Source organism: Stegostoma tigrinum, chromosome 34 (assembly GCF_030684315.1).
Source record: "Stegostoma tigrinum isolate sSteTig4 chromosome 34, sSteTig4.hap1, whole genome shotgun sequence".
Lineage (NCBI taxonomy): Eukaryota > Metazoa > Chordata > Chondrichthyes > Orectolobiformes > Stegostomatidae > Stegostoma > Stegostoma tigrinum.
Window position 1 is genome coordinate 3725133 of NC_081387.1, and position 19212 is coordinate 3744344.

General features: G+C 42.1%; 2 protein-coding genes across 2 annotated transcripts in view; one reads left to right on the plus strand and one right to left on the minus strand.

Moving 5' to 3' along the window:
* LOC125446386 (zinc finger protein 271-like) overlaps positions 1–11011 on the minus strand; it is a 50555-nt gene extending 39544 nt beyond the window's left edge. The window contains exon 1 of the mRNA XM_059639651.1: positions 10865–11011. The gene's annotated coding sequence lies outside the window, so the exon portion shown is untranslated. The remainder of the gene's footprint in view (positions 1–10864) is intronic.
* Positions 17–18789, plus strand: LOC125446378 (zinc finger protein 271-like). Its single transcript, XM_059639664.1, has 2 exons — positions 17–658; positions 11826–18789. Exon 2 carries the CDS (start codon positions 12298–12300, stop codon positions 13567–13569), a length of 1272 nt encoding a protein of 423 aa, XP_059495647.1. The 5' UTR covers positions 17–658; positions 11826–12297; the 3' UTR covers positions 13570–18789.
* Positions 18790–19212: the final 423 nt, after the last annotated feature.

Genomic DNA, 19212 nt, shown 5'->3' on the forward strand with positions numbered 1-19212 from the left:
CTTAAAGCCAAACTCAGGAAAGGGTCACTGGACCTGAAACATAACTGTGATTTCATACTCGCTGCCAAACCTGCTGAGCTTTTCCAGCAACTTCTGTTTTTCTAGTTGAAATCTTCATTAGTTGCTATGAGATGTGTTTCTTTGATGAAATAACCCTGAATCTCTTACAGCTTGCATTTTTCTGATATGTGCATGATATATTTGTGATGGTTGAATCTGCAACCCCACCATAGAATTTCTTTAGATTGCTTAATAAGCTCCATCCTGCACTCAAACGTACCATTGGATTGGAGGAATGAAACAAGATCCCTTTCCTTAATTTATTGAGAAATTTGTTGTGTGCTCTTGATCACGACCAGCTGCAAGCCTACGTTCACTGGTCAATCTATATGTTTGGAATATTACAGTTCCTTGTGCTATAAGATCAGTCTAATTGACAACCTTGTGAATAGAGCTCAAGCCAACTGCTCGTCCTTCAAGCTTGATGCTACGATTGGTTTATCAGTACTAGCCGACATGATGATCACTTGTTATAGAGACAAGCTTGTGAAAGTGCCTACATCTGACCTCAGAACTGCCCGTTGGAAAGGGAAGTTGTCCCAAAACATTGAGCAACATGTGAAACAGCTGTCCCAAGATACTACTTTGCAGTAAATGCGTAAGTGATTTTCTTTAACCACTGACAAGAAGTTGCTGTTAAATGGTGTGGTCTGTATGTTTCAGTGCGAGTGTGATGCCAGACATGTAGGCTCTATGTCTTGCTGATTAGTGGACTGTTTCTAACAATACATCCATTTGACTCAGAGATAATGGGAACTGCAGATGCTGGAGAATCCAAGATAACAAAGTGAGGAGCTGGATGAACACAGCAGGCCAAGCAGCATCTTAGGAGCACAAAAGCTGACGTTTTGGGCCTAGACCCTTCATCAGAAAAGGGGAATGGGGAGAGGATTCTGAAATAAATAGGGAGAGAGGGGGAGGCGGACTGAAGATGAATAGAAGAGAAGATAGGTGGAGAGGAGAGTATGGGTGGGGAGGTAGGGAGGGGATAGGTCAGTCTGGGGAGGACGGACAGATCAAGGGGGCGGGATGAGGTTAGTAGATAGGAAATGGAGGTGCGGCTTGAGGTGGGAGGAGGGATAGGTGAGAGGAAGAACAGGTTAGGCAGGCGGGGAAGAGCTGGTTTTGGGATGCAGTGGGGGAAGGGAAGATTTTGAAGCTGGTGAAATCCACATTGATACCATTAGGCTGCAGGGTTCCGAAGCGGAATATGAGTTGCTGTACCTGCAACCTACGGGTGGCATCATCATGGCACTGCAGGAGGCCCAGGATGGACATGTTGTCTAAGGAATGGGAGGGGGAGTTGAAATGGTTTGCGACTGGGAGGTGCAGTTGTTTATTGCAAACCAAGCATAGGTGTTCTGCAAAGCAGTCCCCAAGCTTCCGCTTGGTTTCCCCGATGTAGAGGAAGCCACAACGGGTACAGCAGATGCAGCATACCACATCGGCGGATGTGCAGGTGAACATCTGCTTGATGTGGAAGGTCATCTGGGGCCTGGGATGGGGGTGAAGGAGGAGGTGTGGGGGCAGGTGTAGCACTTCCTGCGGTTGCAGGGGAAAGTGCCGAGTGTGGTGGGGTTGGAGGGGAGTGTGGAGTGGACAAGGGAGTTGCGGAGAGAGTGGTTTCTCCGGAAGTCAGGCAAGGGTTGTGTTGGAAAAATGTCTTTAGTGGTGGGGTCAGATTGTAGATGGCGGAAATGTTGGAGGATGATGCATTGTATCCGGAGGTTGGTGGGGTGGTATGTGAGGACTAGGGGGATTCTCTTTTGGCGGTCCTCCGAAACTTCTGCCTTCTACAATCCGACTCCACCACTAAAGACATTTTTCCAACCCCACCCTTGTATGCCTTCCGAAGAGACCACTCTCTCCGCGACTCCCTTGTCCTCTCCACCCCCACCACACCTGGCACTTTCCCCTGCAACTGCAGGAAGGGCTACACCTGCCCCCACACCTCCTCTCTCACCCCCATTCCAGGCCCCAAGATGACCTTCCACATCAAGTAGATGTTCACCTGCACATCCGCCAATGTGGTTTACTGCATCCGCTGTACCTACATTGCGGAAACCAAGCGGAGGCTTGGGGACCGCTTTGCAGAACACCTACGCTTGCACCTCCCAGTCGCGAACTATTTCAACTCCCCCTCTCATTCCTTAGACGACATGTCCATCCTGGGCCTCCTGCAGTGCCATAATGATGCCACCTGTAGGTTGCAGGAACAGCAACTCATATTCCGCTTCGGAACGCTGCAGCCTAATGGTATCAATGGAGATTTCACCAGCTTCAAAATCTTCTCTCTCCCCATTGCATCCCAAAACCAGCCCAGCTCTTCCCCGCCTGCCTAACCTGTTCTTCCTCTCACCTATCCCCTCCTGCCACCTCAAGCCGCACCTCCATTTCCTACCTACTAACCTCATCCCGCCCCCTTGATCTGTCCATCCTCCCCGGACTGACCTATCCGCTCCCTACCTCCCCACCCATACTCTCCTCTCTACCTATCTTCTCTTCTGTCCATCTTCAGTCCACCTCTCCCTCTCTCCCTATTTATTTCAGAATCCTCTCCCCATCCCCCTTTTCTGATGAAGGGTCTAGGCCCGAAACGTCAGCTTTTATGCTGCTCAGATGCTGCTTGACCTGCTGTGTTCATCCAACCCCAAACTTTGACATCCGTTTGCCTGTTGGCAGTGTGCTCACAGTCTCTTGTAAAGACCATATCATTTTATGTATCTCTATTTTGGTTTTTGGAACAAATAGGGAAAGGACTGTTTTAAAACAAGGACAGTGGAGGTTGTGGCTACACTTCTTAAAAACAAATTTCTGGAATCATTGTGAATTATGTTTACACTGTTGCTTTGTTCAAGCAGTGCGGAAAGATCTCAAAGATGCCAGTGCACCATGTGTATTTTTTCAGAGTGAGCTTCCTGCAGGGACTGATTAGTTTGTGCTGTCTGGATCCATTGTGGAGGTCAGAAATCAGAATGATAACAACTCTCTCGTTTCCTTGGCAAGTGATCCGCTTCTGTGTGAACATTGTAGAGGCAGAAACGGCAAGGCTACAAAAAGACAAGATCTCTCTCCTCCCTGCAGTGAAGTCAGTAAAACCTAGATACAGCTAATTGTTCTCAGCCACCAGTGGCTGTAAGCTGTTGCTTCTAAGGAGTGGCTGAAAGACTGTAGACTGTATAATTTATGGTCAACTGTCCTGTGTCTTCGGCAAAGAACTGAAAGGATATGGGAAAATGAGACTGGCTAGAAAGGGCTCAGAAAAAGCTCAAGGAACATCTCATTGAATCCTATGGACTGGTACTTTTCAACAATGTTTCCCTGGCATTTTTGCTTTCATACATAACATCCATGTTTGCTTGCTTGTCAGTCGGCATGTGTGTGTCGGGGCTTAGAAAGGGGTCAGAGTTAGCATGTGGATAATTTCTAATTTTATTTCCCTGTAATTGGAATTGATTTATTTGTCATAAATAATACAGGTTAATTGTACATATATGGTCAGCATTTTCTGTCAGGTGTGTAAATTGGTGATTTGATTAAACCTTTATCTTCTCTGTGAGCCTGGGAGTAGTGAGGGTCAGTTTCATAATTGGGTCGTGACACTGCTTGCAAAACACTGATCACAGTGTCAAGAACTCAGTGTGACTCTATCATTAAAGAACATTTTGACTAAATCATCCAGAACTGGATGAGACTGAAAGCCAATTTAAGATTATCAATTAGGCTCACAGTCTATTTCAATTTTGTGTCCTAGAAGTTACATATATTCACATAGGACCATGTTCTGTGCAGACAAAGGAGTCTGTTCATGCACTGCACCGTCTTAATTGAGGAAAAGTTATGGATACATTCAGTCTCTGTTGCATTTACCATGGCAACAACCTGGCCAACAAACACTGCTGACTGACAGTACTATGGCTGCCTGTACTCCCGAAATGCAGTAGCAGTTCAAGAAGGTAGATCACCACCACTTTGTCAAGGGCACTTAGGGATGGGCAGTAACTACTGGTCCAAGGAGCAATTCCACGTCACACTGACAAATAAAAATATTGGCCTGAGATTACTCAGGGTCACTAAGACTGACAATTAATAATTCCTGCTGCATCTTCATGTTCCAACGAATCTGTACCTCTTTTCTCATGCTGAAAATATTGGTGTTCCTTATCATTTTGGTTGCTTGTCTCCGATTCCTGATGAGACCAAGATGAAAACCTTCAACTTATTGTCACTTTTTAGCAACTTGTTAAATAATTTTAAACACTTAAATGAGATTGCCCGTTATTTTTCTACAGTCAAGAGAATATAAGCTCAGTCCATGTGACCTTTCCTCAAAATTAAAGCACAAGGATTTTAAAGAAACTTATGTCTGTTGTATTCTGAGAGTCTAGAGTCTCCCCTGTGAGTGAGTGTATATGTGTGAGTGAGTGAGTGTATATGTGTGTGTGTGTGTGTGACTGTGAGTGTGTGTGTATGTGAGTGAGTGTATATGTGTGTGTGTGAGTGAGTGTATATGTGTGTGTGTGAGTAAATGTGTGAGTGAATGAGTGTATATGTGTGTGAGAGTGAGTGTATATGTGTGTGAGAGTGTAAATGTGTGTGAGAGTGAGTGTATGTGTGTGTGTGTGTGTGTGTGTATATGTGTGTGAGAGTGAGTGTATGTGTGTGTGTGTGTATATGTGTGTGAGAGTGAGTGTATGTGTGTGTGTGTGTGTGTGTATATGTGTGTGAGAGTGTATATGTGTGTGAGAGTGTATATGTGTGTGAGAGTGAGTGTATATGTGTGTGAGAGTGTATATGTGTGTGAGAGTGTATATGTGTGTGAGAGTGAGTGTATGTGTGTGTGTATATGTGTGTGAGAGTGTATGTGTGTGTGTATATGTGTGTGAGAGTGTATATGTGTGTGAGAGTGTATATGTATGTGAGAGTGAGTGTATATGTGTGTGAGAGTGTATATGTGTGTGAGAGTGAGTGTATGTATGTGCGTGTGTGTTAGTAAAGTGAGCCAGCTGTCAGGAGTAGAATTGGAACCTACTTCTGTTGGTAATGTGAATTATAGACAGATCCTCTTTAGGTAATGTGTGTGTTAGTAAAGTGAAGGTAATGTGAATTTGACTAATACCATTGGGAATGTTTGTACTGGCCAGTTTGGGAAGATTACTACCCCTAGTATGTTGAGGGAGGTTGGGGGTTGGGGTTGAGGGGGGGTGAGGGGTGGTGTCTCTGCAGACCTGAGTCCCTCAGGCCATTAGCCCTTGGTGTAATAATGGTGTGATATGTTCACCTTTCCCTTTCCCAAGATTCATGTTTTGGGAGTCATTTGAGTTATTTTTTAATGTAATTGTTATCTCAATTGATTCAAAGTTTGATATAAGCTGAATACTGTGCTTTGTTCTCTGTTGCTTTGTCAGTCTTCTGTACAGATTTATTAATGAGAATAAATTCACTTTTTGGCTTAACCCAAAATACCTGATTTATCAGCATGATGTGTTCCTATTCACTGAAACTTTTAAGGATCATACAGTAAATGTTCTGTACAAAATATTTTGGTCAATGTCACTGTGCACTGAGAAAACCTCTCCATTACTGGGTTTATAATTTATTGTTCAGAGGAAGCAGAGAATTTCCCTAGAAAAAAGGAAAAGCTTTTTTTTAAAATTAACTCGGGATGCAGCTGGGCCAGCACTTATCCTTGAGAAGGTGGTACCAAGAGGGCTTTCTTGAACCAAGACAGTACATGTGCTGTCGGTAGGCCAACACCATTAGGTTGGGAGTTCCAGGATTTTGACTCAGTGAAGGAATGGCAACATTTTTCCAGTCAGGACTATCTGTGGTTAGGAGGTGAACTTGCAGGCGGTGGCATTTGTGTGTATCAGCTGCTCTTGTCCTTCTTGTCAAGGTTGGTTAACTCAGTTGGCTAGATGACAGGTTTGTGATGCAGAATGACACCAGCAGTATGGATTCAATTCCAACACTGGCTGAGGTTACCATGAAAGTCGCACTTCTCAACCTTGCCTCTCTCCTGAGGTGTGATGACTCTTGGTTAAATCATCACCAGTCTAATGAGGGAACAACCTATGGTCCTCTAGGATAAAAGAACTTTCCCTTACTCTTCTGGGTTTGGAAGATGTTTGTCAAAGGAGCCTTGGTGAATTTCTGCAGAGCAACTTGTAGATGGTATATACTTTTATCTATCTCCCAAATTCAGCCCATCTTCTCCAATTAAGTACTTTGTGAAGTTTCATTACCATTGTAATGTAGCAAAGATGGCATCCAATTTGTGGAAAATAATCTCTCATAAACAATGGTGTGATAATGACCACACACACAATTTCTTTTTGTGAGGTTTATTGCGAGATCCATTTTTGGGCAAGGCATCAGAGATTACTGCTTTGCTGTTTATTACATATTGTCCTGGGATCTTTTAGTTTACATAACCAAGAGACAGTTTGGTTCAACTCATCTGAAAGTTGTTTCTTCTGAAAAAGCAGCACTCCCTTAGTTCTCCACTGGATTGTCAGCTTTAGAACTCAGGTCCTAGCGAGACACTTGAACCCACAACTTCCTGAATTAGAGTCTAAAGATGTTGACTATGCCACAGTTGATAATAACTTGGAATATTTCCATTGTATTCAATTGCCAAAGAGCAGAGTCCCAAGACAGTGTAAAGGATATTGTGTCCCTATAAACTAGCAGTCTGAAAGTCTGATTTGATTGAAAGTGGTGACTAGTTAGAGCTGCCAGTGTCAGAACTGTCTTTGTGTCTGGGTTCCTGAAGCTGTGAAAGGTAAAATCCCTGGTATCAGGAGAAGGAAAGCCGATGGATAAAAGTGGGTTGGCTCAAGGAGCGAGGAACAATTGTCAGATTAGGTCACCACACCTCAGGAAAGATATATTGGCCTTGGATGGAGTGCAGTGTAAATTCACCTGAATGTTCCTGGGCTAAACAAGTTAAATTATGAGAATAGGTTGTACAGGTTGAACTTCTATTCCCTTGACTGTAGAAATTTAAAGGGTAATCTAATTGAAGTGCTTAAGAAGATTATAAAATTGATAACGTAGTTAAATTATTTCATGTGTGAATCCATTATTGTTTATGGAGATCTGCTTACCATGACAATGATTTGTCACGAATAATTTCTCCTGTGTTGGTGTGTGCAGAGGTTTCCTCACTGTGAGAATGATTTGTTGCACATCTCTCGTGAGAGTTTCCCTCCAAACCACCCAGTATCCAGACTTGGAAATATATTGCTGTTCCTTGAGTGTCGCAATGTGAAAATCCTACTCCCTAACTGAGTTGTGGGTCTATCTACCACGAATGGACAGCAGCAGTTCAAGAAGACCTTCTCAATGGCAACTAGAAATAGGCAACAAATGCTGACCCAGCCAGTAACATCCACATCTCTTCAATGAATGAAAAACATCTATGGGAGGTGCAATATTTAACTGGCCAGCTGTGTATTCAAGGACAGTTGGAGAATTGGAGAGATTGAGAGTGGTTTACAAATCTGTGACAGAAAGACCAAGGACACTGCTGTGATTTGCAAATGTAGATCATACCCTGGCCAGTTTAGGCTTTGCGCAGAGTGGACCAAGATAAATGAGTTTCCCATCAAGATTTAATACTAACACCAGAGGACAGTTGATTATTGATGAGGTGAATAGTCATTATCATGTCAACTGTAAATAGAATGGGGCTATGACACAGACTTGCTTGACACCAGTCTGGATTTTGAAGATTTCTGTTTCAGCTCTCCCACTCAAGACAGTTACAGTCATCTTGTCAAGAAGGAATTGCAAGATTGGGATCAAGTTTCTTCACAATCCAAATTAATAGTGCTCATCCACAAAGCCCCACAGTTTATAGAGTTAAATAACTTGGGTCACATTGATGAATGTAATGAAAAATTCCAGGTGTTGGATGTTTCTCGAGAAGGTCTAATGTTGGGGGAATGATGCTGCCAGACAGAACATTGATTCTTTGAATCGGTGATGAACATCCATGCAGCACCAAGACATCACACAGCCATAGTCCAACCGGAAAAATATCAGTGTTTCAGCTCAATAACAGCCCAAAGACAAAAAATACAGGAATTGCTCACAACAAATCTTTACACATCAAATTCAATTCCCAAAACAGTGAGATTAATATAAAGTCGATTATACTAAATTGCTGAACCCAGATCATTGGAATTGAGCATCGCCATCACTAAGATTTGAGCATCGCTCAGTGAACACAACCCTCAAATACATGAAGTCCTAAATAACAACAATCAGCTTGTGATTCTGGGCAGAACAATCCAAGATCAACTCAAGAAGGCAGCTGCTGTGCGAAGACACATTCAGAAGATAAATGGACATATGGTGGGAAGAGACAGTATGAGAGATCCAACAATATGCTGATCATCATCATGTGAAGAGTTTTTAGGGGCACATCTAGACCAAGGTCAGATGGACAAAATCCCTTTCTTTCACAGGATCATGATTAACTTCTTTGCATTGATTATCTTATTGGCCACAGTGAGAATCACTTGTACCTGATATTCCACTAAAAGGATGCAGAGTTTATACAGGAGCTTCTATACACTTCTATCAGTGATATTTGGTGATCAAAGGTTACACATTCTTGAAACAATGGGGCTGATGGTAGGAGAGATTTGAGACAAAACCTGCTGAAACAGAAAGTGCTTTGGAAAGACAGCTTCTCTGTGAGCACTGGAGGGGAAACAATGCAGACAGCTCTCAGTGCAACAGAAGCAGGTGATCTGGTTCCATGTCCTTGTGGGGACATTGGTGTCTGGTGAGAGAACAGGAGGAAGTGAAAAAATCTTGACAGATATCATTCTAGAAATTTGTCTTCCGTGTGGGTTCGCTCATGTTCCAGGTGGTCTGACAACAGTGTCAAGGCTTGATCACAGAACTCACTCCCCTGTAAGTGTACTGCAGGATCAGGAGACAGGCTTACAATGTGAAATCCTAATCACGTTCCTCAGACGTGAATAGTTTGTCCCCTGTGTGAGTGTGTTGGTGTTGGCAAAAGTGCAGTTAAGAAAATAGTTTGTCATACAGTTTCCACCTTGGAATGCTTTTTCATGTGTGAATCCATTATTGTTTATGGAGATCTGCTTACCATGACAATGATTTGTCACGAATAATTTCTCCTGTGTTGGTGTGTGCAGAGGTTTCCTCACTGTGAGAATGATTTGTTGCACATCTCTCGTGAATACTTTCTTGCCTGTATTATTGGGCCAATGATTCAGCAGGACTAAAGATTGTGCAAACTCCTTGCTATGCATTTTACATTTGAACAGTGTAATTGTTCATCATTCCTGAGTATTGGACACCCTGTGAAGGTTCAGTCACACATTCTACAGTTGGAATTCTCTTCCATGCAGTTGCACCCATGTTGCTGGTTCTACCAAAGATGCACCTTGTGTGTTAGGAGATCTGATGAGTCAGTGGAACCTTCCTCACACACCTCACATCCAAAAACAGCCTCTCCTCTGTAGCAATTAGTTAGTGGTTCATGAGGCTTGATGAATAATTGAAGCTGTCACCAAACTTGGAGCCACTCACACTTCTTCCCAGCCTCACCCTGACCGATCACCTACAGCTGAACCTTCAGAAAGGCTGGTTCTGATGGAAGGCACCACACCACTGACCAGTTTCAGATCTGATAATACATCATAGGTCCCCTGATTTGACTGATTTACATATGATAATTTCACTGCCCAACCTTCTCTGTGCTGAGCAATGCTGTGAAGGGGCTGAACGTCTTCCCACAGTTAAGCAATTGTTCCTTGGGTGATGTTCAGGATCTATCTGCAGTGTGTGTGTATTCTCTTGTGTCATAAGGGTGCAAACCTTCTGTAAAACAGGAAAAGGAAACATGATTTCTTCCAGCTCCCTCTCTTCTTTTGCTGAAAGGGCTGACCCCTCAGTTAAAGACTCTTCCACAGTGAGTACCAGTCTGTTATTCCTCTATGTGGAGGATCATACGTAAGTCCATTGAACACCTCAGGACGAAGCAGGTTTGATGGCCAATTTGTCAGATCACTATTTTTGCCTGAAAACACAAACTTTTTGTCAACTGTGATGGCAGAGCTTTGCTCCAATTTGTTGACTGTGAACAGTTTTAGCTCAGTTTATCGCCTGTTACTGGAGATTTTTGTCTTTTGCATATCCCAGTGTCACGAGGAGAGAGATGGGGAGACAGAGAATGAATGGAAGCGGGTAAAGGAAGAGTGATAGAGGCATAAAAAAGGACAGATGGATCAGAAGAAATATGAGCAGCAGGAGGCTGTTTGACATATCTAGTCCACTCCCATCACTTAATAAAATTATGGTTCAACTGATTGTGGCCTTAATTTCATCTTCTGCCTGCCCCACATAATCGTTGACTCCCTTATAGTTCAAATCTCTAACTCAGCCTTTAATGTATTTGCTGACCAAGCTACTGCTAATTTCTGGGGAAGAGAATTTCAAAGATCAGAAACCTGCTAAGAGAAGAAATTCCTCCTCATCTCAGTCTTAAATGGGATTCTCCTGAACTTAAAACTTGCCCTTTGTTCTAGATGTCCCCTCCTTCCACCCTGGTGAAATATGGACAGGACAGGCAGGCCACATGATGCCAAACACATCTAAGGATACACATCACTCACTGATGTCAATTTGAAAGCCTGTGAGGATGAAGAATGCTATTCCCACACTAGAAATTTCTGTCAAACATTTACCAGGGGAACTGAGACAGCAGCTGCAATAAGTGACGTTTTATTCAGATGAGACAATGAAAAGTTTAAATTCCCACCTGATCTGCTGCTCAAAGTCATCTCCATTTCACTGGTCAGTTTCACAAGCTTCAGGAAACTCATGTTGCTGCAGAAATATTTGGATTGGCTGTGAGAGACGTCAATCAGAGAGCCCACCCACTCTGCCCATTCTCTCCTCTTCCTCTTCCAGAGCTGGTTCACTTCCTATAGGGACTGAAAACCAAGTGAGGAGATGGTGAGTGAAGGAGCAGCTTTTATACAAATTGTATCCCATAATATCCACACCAATCTTCAGGCAGTCTGACTATCCTGTGGGTAATCAGGGGTGGAAATGTCCCTTATGCTGTGTGAGAAGATCCAGCTGAGAGAGCTGTTTACTCAGTGCTTTGTGCTGAACTGTTTGAGTGGAGCTGTGTGTTGGATATTGTATGTGTTTATTGGAAGCATTTCCCTCCTGATTTCCAGGCTGTGTTTTGTTGATGGCTCATTACTGAATATAAATCATAGACTCCCTACAGTGTGGATTGAGGCTATTTGGCCCATCGATTCAGCACTGACCTCCAAAGTGCATTCCACCCAGTCCCAGCCCCTACCTTATTCCCGTATCGTCACATGGACCCTGAATCCTGGACAGTACAGACAATTATGGTCAATCCAGTCAATCTGTACATCTGTGAGACGGTAAAGTGCAAGGTGTCTGGGGATCCTTACTGATTTCCTGATGTTGAGTTGTGTGTGTGTGTTGGAAGCTGGTTATTATCCTGTGGACTGTCAGTTGTTGAATTCATTGCTTCCCCTGGGGAAAGACCCTCAACTCCCTTTCAGAGCCAATCAATGCCCCCAGTCCAGGACCACCTGGAGATGAGTAATTAGGGATTGGCAACAGATCAGTTTTAACCACATCCTGTTAAATTTGAATAAGAAAAGACTGAGGAGTCAGCCCCTTCAGCAAAGAAGAGGGAGTTTGATGAAATCATGCTTCTTTTTCATGTTTTACAGAAGGATTGAACTGTACTGCATGAAAGAATACAGAGAGGATATATACTGCAGATAGATTCTGACCATCATGCAAGAAACAACTGCATAACAGTGGGAAGACATCCAGTCCCTTCACCATTGCTCAAGACAGAGAAAGTTGGACGGTGAAACCATCATACAGAAATCAGTCAGATCAGGGAGGTTTGACTTATCATCAGATCTGAAACTGGTCAGTGGTGTGGAGCCTTCCATTGGAACTAGCCTTTCTGAAGGTTCGGCTGTGGGTGATCAGTCAGGGTGAGGCTGGGAAGAAGTATGAGTGGCTCCAAGTGTGGTGAGAGCTTCAGTCATTCATCAAGCCTCATGACCCACTGACTCATTCCTACAAGGGAGAGGCTGTTTTTGATCGGGAGCAGAGTTCCTAACTTGGTAATATCTCTTAATGCACAAGGTGCATCAGTTGTTTAACTGTTAAGACAGAACTGTTAATTGCATGGAAGAGAAACGCTTCCAGTGTGACATGTGTGACCGAGCTTTTGCAAGGTCTTCAATGCTTGTAAATCACCGACACATTCACACTGGGGAGAAGCCTTTCAAATGTGAGGAGTGCAACAAGAGCTATGCGCGATTATCAGGTCTGGTGATTCACCGACGAGTTCATACTGGGAAGAAACCGTTCACATGTGAGGTGTGTGAGAAATCATTCTTACAGTCATCAACCCTCCTCATGCACCAACGCATTCACACAGGGGAGAAACCATTCACATGTGAGATATGCAATAAATCATTCTCACAGTCCTCAACGCTTGTTGTACACCAACGCATTCATACAGGGGAGAAACCATTCAAATGCAAGGTGTGTGACAAATCCTTCTCATCATCATCAGAACTTCGTGTACACCAACGTATTCACACAGGAGAGAAACCATTCAGTTGTGACTTGTGTGGTAAATCATTCTTGAGGTCATCAGAACTCCGTGTCCATCAACGCATTCACACAGGGGAGAAACCATTCACCTGCGAAGTATGTGACAAATCATTCTCATCATCATCACACCTCCGCGTCCATCAACGTATTCACACTGGAGAGAAACCATTCACCTGTGAAGTCTGTGACAAATCATTCTCATCATCATCAAACCTCCATGTGCACCAACGCATCCACACAGGGCAGAAACCATTCCGGTGTGGGACGTGTGACAAATCATTCTCTCAGTCAGGAGACCTCTGCACGCACCATCTCATTCACACAGGGGAAAAACTGTTTAAGTGTGAGATGTGTCAGAAATCATTCTCCAATTCATCGAGACTCCTGCGCCATCAGATGATTCATACAGGAGAGAAACCATTCAGGTGTGAGATATGTGGCAAATTATTTTCACAGTTAGGAGACCTCCACAGTCACCAACGCATTCACACAGGGGAGAAACCATACACATGTGATGTGTGCATGAAATCATTCTCTCATTCATCAACCCTCCGCAGACACCAACGTATTCACTCAGCAGAGAAACTATTTGCTTGTGAGGTGTGTGACAAATCATTTTCAAAGCCATTAAGCCTCCTGCTGCATCAGAGGACCCACACAGGGAAGAAACTATCTGTGTGTGAAGTGTGTAATAAATCATTCGCGAATTCATCGAATCTCCGCAGACACAAAAGCATCCACACAGGGGAGAAACCATTCACATGCGAAGTGTGTGACAAATCATTCTCAAAGTCCTGGAATCTCCTGCTCCATCAGAGGATTCACACAGGGGAGTAACCCTTCAACTGTAGGTTTGACATTTTGTGCTGGTTTCAACCACTTGGGATACTCCAGGATTTGCACAAGGTAGAAAATCTTCAGGTGTGATATTTGTGACTGTTTTTGCATAGCCAGTATATCTCCTGGTTCATCAGTGCTTTCACCAGGGAGATGCCATTCAGAGTCAGTTCTGCAATAAAGTTTTTACACTGTTGTTGGATCTCTTGAAACATCAACGAACATACACCAGAGCCAATGCACTTGTGCCAGGATTGATTCATATCCTCCTCTCACCATATACCAATGTCTCCACACCGACTTGGAGCTGGGTCACCTGCTCCATCAGACTGCGAGCTGTCTGTGTTATTTCCCCTCCAGTGCTCACACAAGGGGGAGCTGTCATTCCAGAGCACTGTCTGTCTCAGCGCGTCTATCTCTCTCACTAGCAGACCAATGATTTCAAGGTCAATTGCACCTTTTGATCAGACCACCAAACACCACCAAAAGAAGACATTAGCAGAGGGTCATTTTAACGATAATGTTTGTAATGAGTTTAACTGTGCAGGGTGTTCAGTAGTTATGGGGCGTAGAACAAGAGCAGGTTTCACTTACCATCAAACAACTAGGGATGACAACAGCAATGCTGAGGGAATATAATATCAATTTTTAAGTTTTGTTTTTTTTTTATTGTCATGTTACAAACAGGTAACAGGTTTTAAAATAAATCTCTGTCCCTATTCTCACCACTTGTCCAGAAGCAGAATGTGATTTAAATCTTCCCCTAATTTTTAACAATGGGTGTATATCTCCCACACTCACTATTTTTGAGGGCTGTAACTTTGTAAGGACCGCAACAAGACTGTGATCATGAAAAATAGAATACATTTCACACACTGGTTGGTGGTCAGTGAATTTTTCACAACACAGGCACACTTATAATCGCACAAGGAGATTTAAAAACAACAAATAGATACAGAGTTTCAGATCAATTTGTAATCAATTAATCATTAAAAAAGATGGATACCAGTTTATCAGTGTTCTTGCTTTTAAATCCAGAGTTAGATAGACCAAGTTTAGAGTTGGCAGTCTGGAATTTTCATATAGAGTGTGTTGATTAGCTTAACAGTAATTGAATTGCAGGTAAGTTATTTTTAAAAATCCCTTTAAAAGTTTTCTGAGGAAGTTTTGCTGAAACACACTTCTACTTTGCTGTTTTGATGAAAGCAGATTTATTTGCAGAATGCAAAAGTACGGGTCTGTGGCTCCATTTTCCATGCCAGAGGCTTCTCCTTTGTCACCCAGAATTAAGTGTTGATTTTATCAGTAAATGTGGATTGGAGCAACATTATCCCTTAAACTGTCTGCTGTTTCGGAACTGCAGTTAAGAAGTATTCAATGCTGTGGAAGTCACATGACTAAACCTCTTGGTGGAGTAGAAGAAATCACTTTTAAGATAAAGGCTGCCATGCAGAGAGCCAGCTGTTTATGACTCTTTACAAGGGTTAACTGAAAAGTTATTAATACATCTTCTTGTAGGATGGATGTAACTTTCAGTTCTATTATGCGAGGGATTTTCTTTGAGAGTTGTCCCTGTAGCAAATTAAAATACAACTGTTCGTCTTCCACATCCATCAGGAGATACCTGGGTGTCAGTAGTCTGGCTGATATTGACTTTGACGAATTTTTTTGGAAGATTTTTGTGAAGTTCAGTTATACAATTATAGCAGTCATCTTTGTTGGGCTGTTTACTGTGTTTTTAAGAAGTCATATGTATCAACAATTGATTTGTTTTCTGTGCACGACACAGCATGGAGCCACCCTGCAGTGTGATGTCAGTGACACAGGACTTGGAGTAATCCCCATGCAGTGAGGGCAACCCGTTGTGTTTGTATTCACAGTGTTAACACACACTGAACACTACTGTACACAGATTGAGAAAGAGACCCTGCCTATTGGTTTTGCTTGTGAGCTTTTCAAACACTAAAACCACTTCACTGTTTTCCAAAGCATTGAACAAGAGTGTTAATATTGTGACCAAGCTGGGAAGACTGCACTGTCACTCTCTCTTTAGTCCCACTCCAAGGGTGCAACATCAATGTAACTGCTTTACCTGCTGCCAATATGGTCAATCTTATGCTTAGTCAATATTAGACTTAGAATAAAAAGATCCACCAACCAGGTTGCTTAAATCAAGACAAAATTATTGACAACTTATTCAGTGAAGATGTAGAACTGGTTAACACACAGTTTGCAATATGAAAATATGAATGTTTACACCTTTAATAACACTAAACATCCACACGCACATTACATAGAGGAGAAAATAATGATTTATCTTATAGAAATTCATATTGGACAAAAGCTCTCTTGGTTAATACAGGTTATTTCTTGAAGGAGAAAAGATAAGGTGTGGAACATCCAGCTGGCTATCAACCTGTTGTTCTGGCACATATAGATAGGTCACTGAATTTTAGTCTTGGCAGATGCATCTTGCCCAAGAAACACAGTATTGGTAAATTTGTAATACCAAACTGTACCAAAACTGGAATTTCAGTTTTTGAATTTTTCCACATAGGCTTAAGGGTTGTGAATTGTATATACTAGTGATTCCCTGTAGCAATTGTAGACATATGCTTCAAAATGTTTAAGAGCCAGTTGTAATCCCCTTCAGGTTTCTTTGTCCTCTGTGGATGATCAGTTTTAATGTTGATGAACTTTTTGAAAGAGTATTCATTGGCTTCTTTCTGTCTGGCTCATATTCTCATACAGGACTGCATCTAATCACAAGTCACAGCATCAATTACTAACTTTAAGGGTTTAATGAAATTAGGGCAGCCAATGCTGGTCCATTTATTAAATTGGCTTTCGGTCTCTTTAAAACTGTTTGATAATCTCCTAAACAAAAACAGATATTTCTGGAAAAGTTCAGCAGGTCTGGCAGCATCTGTGGAGAGAAATCAGAGTTAAAGTTTCAGGTTGAGTGGCCCTTCCTCAGAACCTTTTGTTTCTGATTTATAGCATCCACAGTTCTTTTATAGCAGCATACAACACAGAAACAGACCTTTTGGTCCAACCAGTCCACACTGAATATAATCCTGAACTAAATTAATGCCACCTGCCTGTGGTTTTGATAATCTCCTAATCATGTTACTTTAACTTTTTTTAGTAGATCTGTCAGTGGAGCAGAAATTTAGGATTGAAACCACATATCACTGAAAAACTTCATAATTTCAGCTTTAGTTTTAGGGCCAGGGAATTCAACTTTTGCTGCTCTAAGCAGCAGTTGTCCTTGCCCTACTGTAGGTCCTAAATTGGTCACCTGCACATTTGCAAACTTTTGACAATGTTAATCATCGAACCAATTGATTGTAATTTTTTAAAAATAGAACTTTCAATTGTTCTTCCATTATTCCCTATATACCATAATCAAGGTGGACTACACAGTTAGGAACACTGGCTACCACTTGGTGCATCAGTCTCTGGAGGGTGGCTTGGGCACCTTTAGCCAGAATCACATCATCACTGGAAAAGACTGTCTAATGTGACAAAGTTTGAAATCTCTTTTAGTTATTGATGTTAAAGCAGCCTGTCAGTATCCCTTTAACAAATCTATTTTAGTAAGAAATACTGTAGACTCTAATAACACAGAGTCTGAGTTTGTGAGCATGGAATTGAGTAGGAGGTGCCTTTGTTACCGCATTGACCATTCCATAGTCTGTGCACACATCACTATTAAACACTAACATTACTGGAGAATTTCAGCCAGGTTCACTCTGGTTTTACAACATGGATTATATTTCTCTTTTCACGTGGGCCTGTTTTGCTGAACCTAAATGATAGGATGTTATTTTGTTGTGATAAAGAGTTACAGACTCAAAACATTAGCTCAGATTTCATCCCACAGATGCTGCCAAACCTGCTGAGTTTCAGCAATAATTTCTGATTTTGTTTCAGATCTTCAGCATTTGCAGTTCTTTGTTTTATTTAGACCATAGGACCATAAGATATAGGAGTGGAAGTAAGGCCATTCGGCCCATCAAGTCCACTCCACCATTTAAATCACGGCTGATGGGCATTTCAACTCCGCTTCCCTGCACTCTCCCCGTAGCCCTTGATTCCTTCTGAGATCAAGAATTTGTCGATCTCTGCCTTGAAGGCATCCAACATCCCGGCCTCCACTGCACTCCACGGCAATGAATTCCACAAGCCCACCACTCTCTGGCTGAAGAAATGTCATCTCATTTCAGTTTTAAATTTACCCCTCTAATTTTAAGGCTGTGCCCACGGGTCCTAGTCTCCCCACCTAACGGAAACAACTTCCTAGCGTCCACCCCTTCTAAACCATACATTATCTTGTAAGTTTCCATTAGATCTCCCCTCAACCTTCTAAGCTCTAATGAGTACAATCCCAGGATCCTTAGCCGTTCATCATACATTAAACCTACCGTTCCAGGGATCATCCGTGTGAATCTCCGCTGGACACGCTCCAGGGCTAGTATGTCCTTCCTGAAGTGTGGGGCCCAAAATTGGACAGTATTCTAAATGGGGCCTAACTAGAGCTTTATAAAGCCTCAGAAGCACATTGCTGCTTTTATATTCCAACCCTCTTGAGATAAACAACAACATTACATTCACTTTCTTAATTACGGACTCTACCTGCAAGTTAACCTTTAGAGAATCCTGGACCAACACTGCCAGATCCCTTTGTATTTCTGCTTTGCGAATTTTCTCACCATTTAGAAAATAGTCCATGCCTGTATTCTTTTTTCCAAAGTGCAAAACCTCACATTTACTCACATTTCAGGCCTCTTTGTTGGTCTGTATCTGAATATGAGGGTATAATGTCTGTCCTTTCTAACAGTTCAGTATTACCTAACCAGATGGTAATTTCAACATATTGACATGACACAGCCTGTTCTTCTGGTAATCTGGGGTGTCAGTTCGAAAAATTGCTTTAGCAATCCTTTTGACTATCACAGAGGGACCTCTGAACTACACTTTCAATGGACAATGCTTGATATCTGTTGGGGGAGCTCTTAGATTCAATAATTAAGAAGGTAACAGCTGAACACTTGTGAAGAGTCAGCATGGGTTTGTGAAAGAGAAATCATGTTTAACCAACTTATTGGAGTTTTTTGAAGGAGTAATGTACTATGGACAAGGGAAAGCCTGTTGAAGTATTACCCTGATTTTCAGAAGGCATTTGACAAGGTGCTACAGGAAATTGGGACAATTCTGATGTCGAGATGTCTAACGTTTTGACTAAATGTAACTTTTATATTAAAGTAAACTTTGTAAAGTTTATAATTGTATGGACTTTAGATTTTCATCGCACAAAACAATGTATTAGGTTAGTAATGTGACTACTTCATTATTTTACATAACTGTTCACAGTTTGCTGAGATTAGCAGTTTGTGACTTTCTGTATTGTTTTAGTTTTTAAATAGTTTTGAAGTTATGAACAACTTTTTGTGCTGTCTTTGCCCTTTTCAAAAAAATATAAACTCTTTCCACATCGAGTGGAAACACAGGAGAAACCAACATGAGTGAACAGATGGCCGTAAGAGAAACAAAGGTTAGCCATAACTTACCAATTTATTGGAAGCTCCGTCAAATAAGTGAGAATTGAGACATGAGCTCAAAAATTCAATCATTGAATCC

Excerpts from the sequence above, each read along its gene's own strand:
- LOC125446378 (XM_059639664.1), top strand. The coding sequence starts at position 12,298 with ATGGAAGAGAAACGCTTCCAGTGTGACATGTGTGACCGAGCTTTTGCA.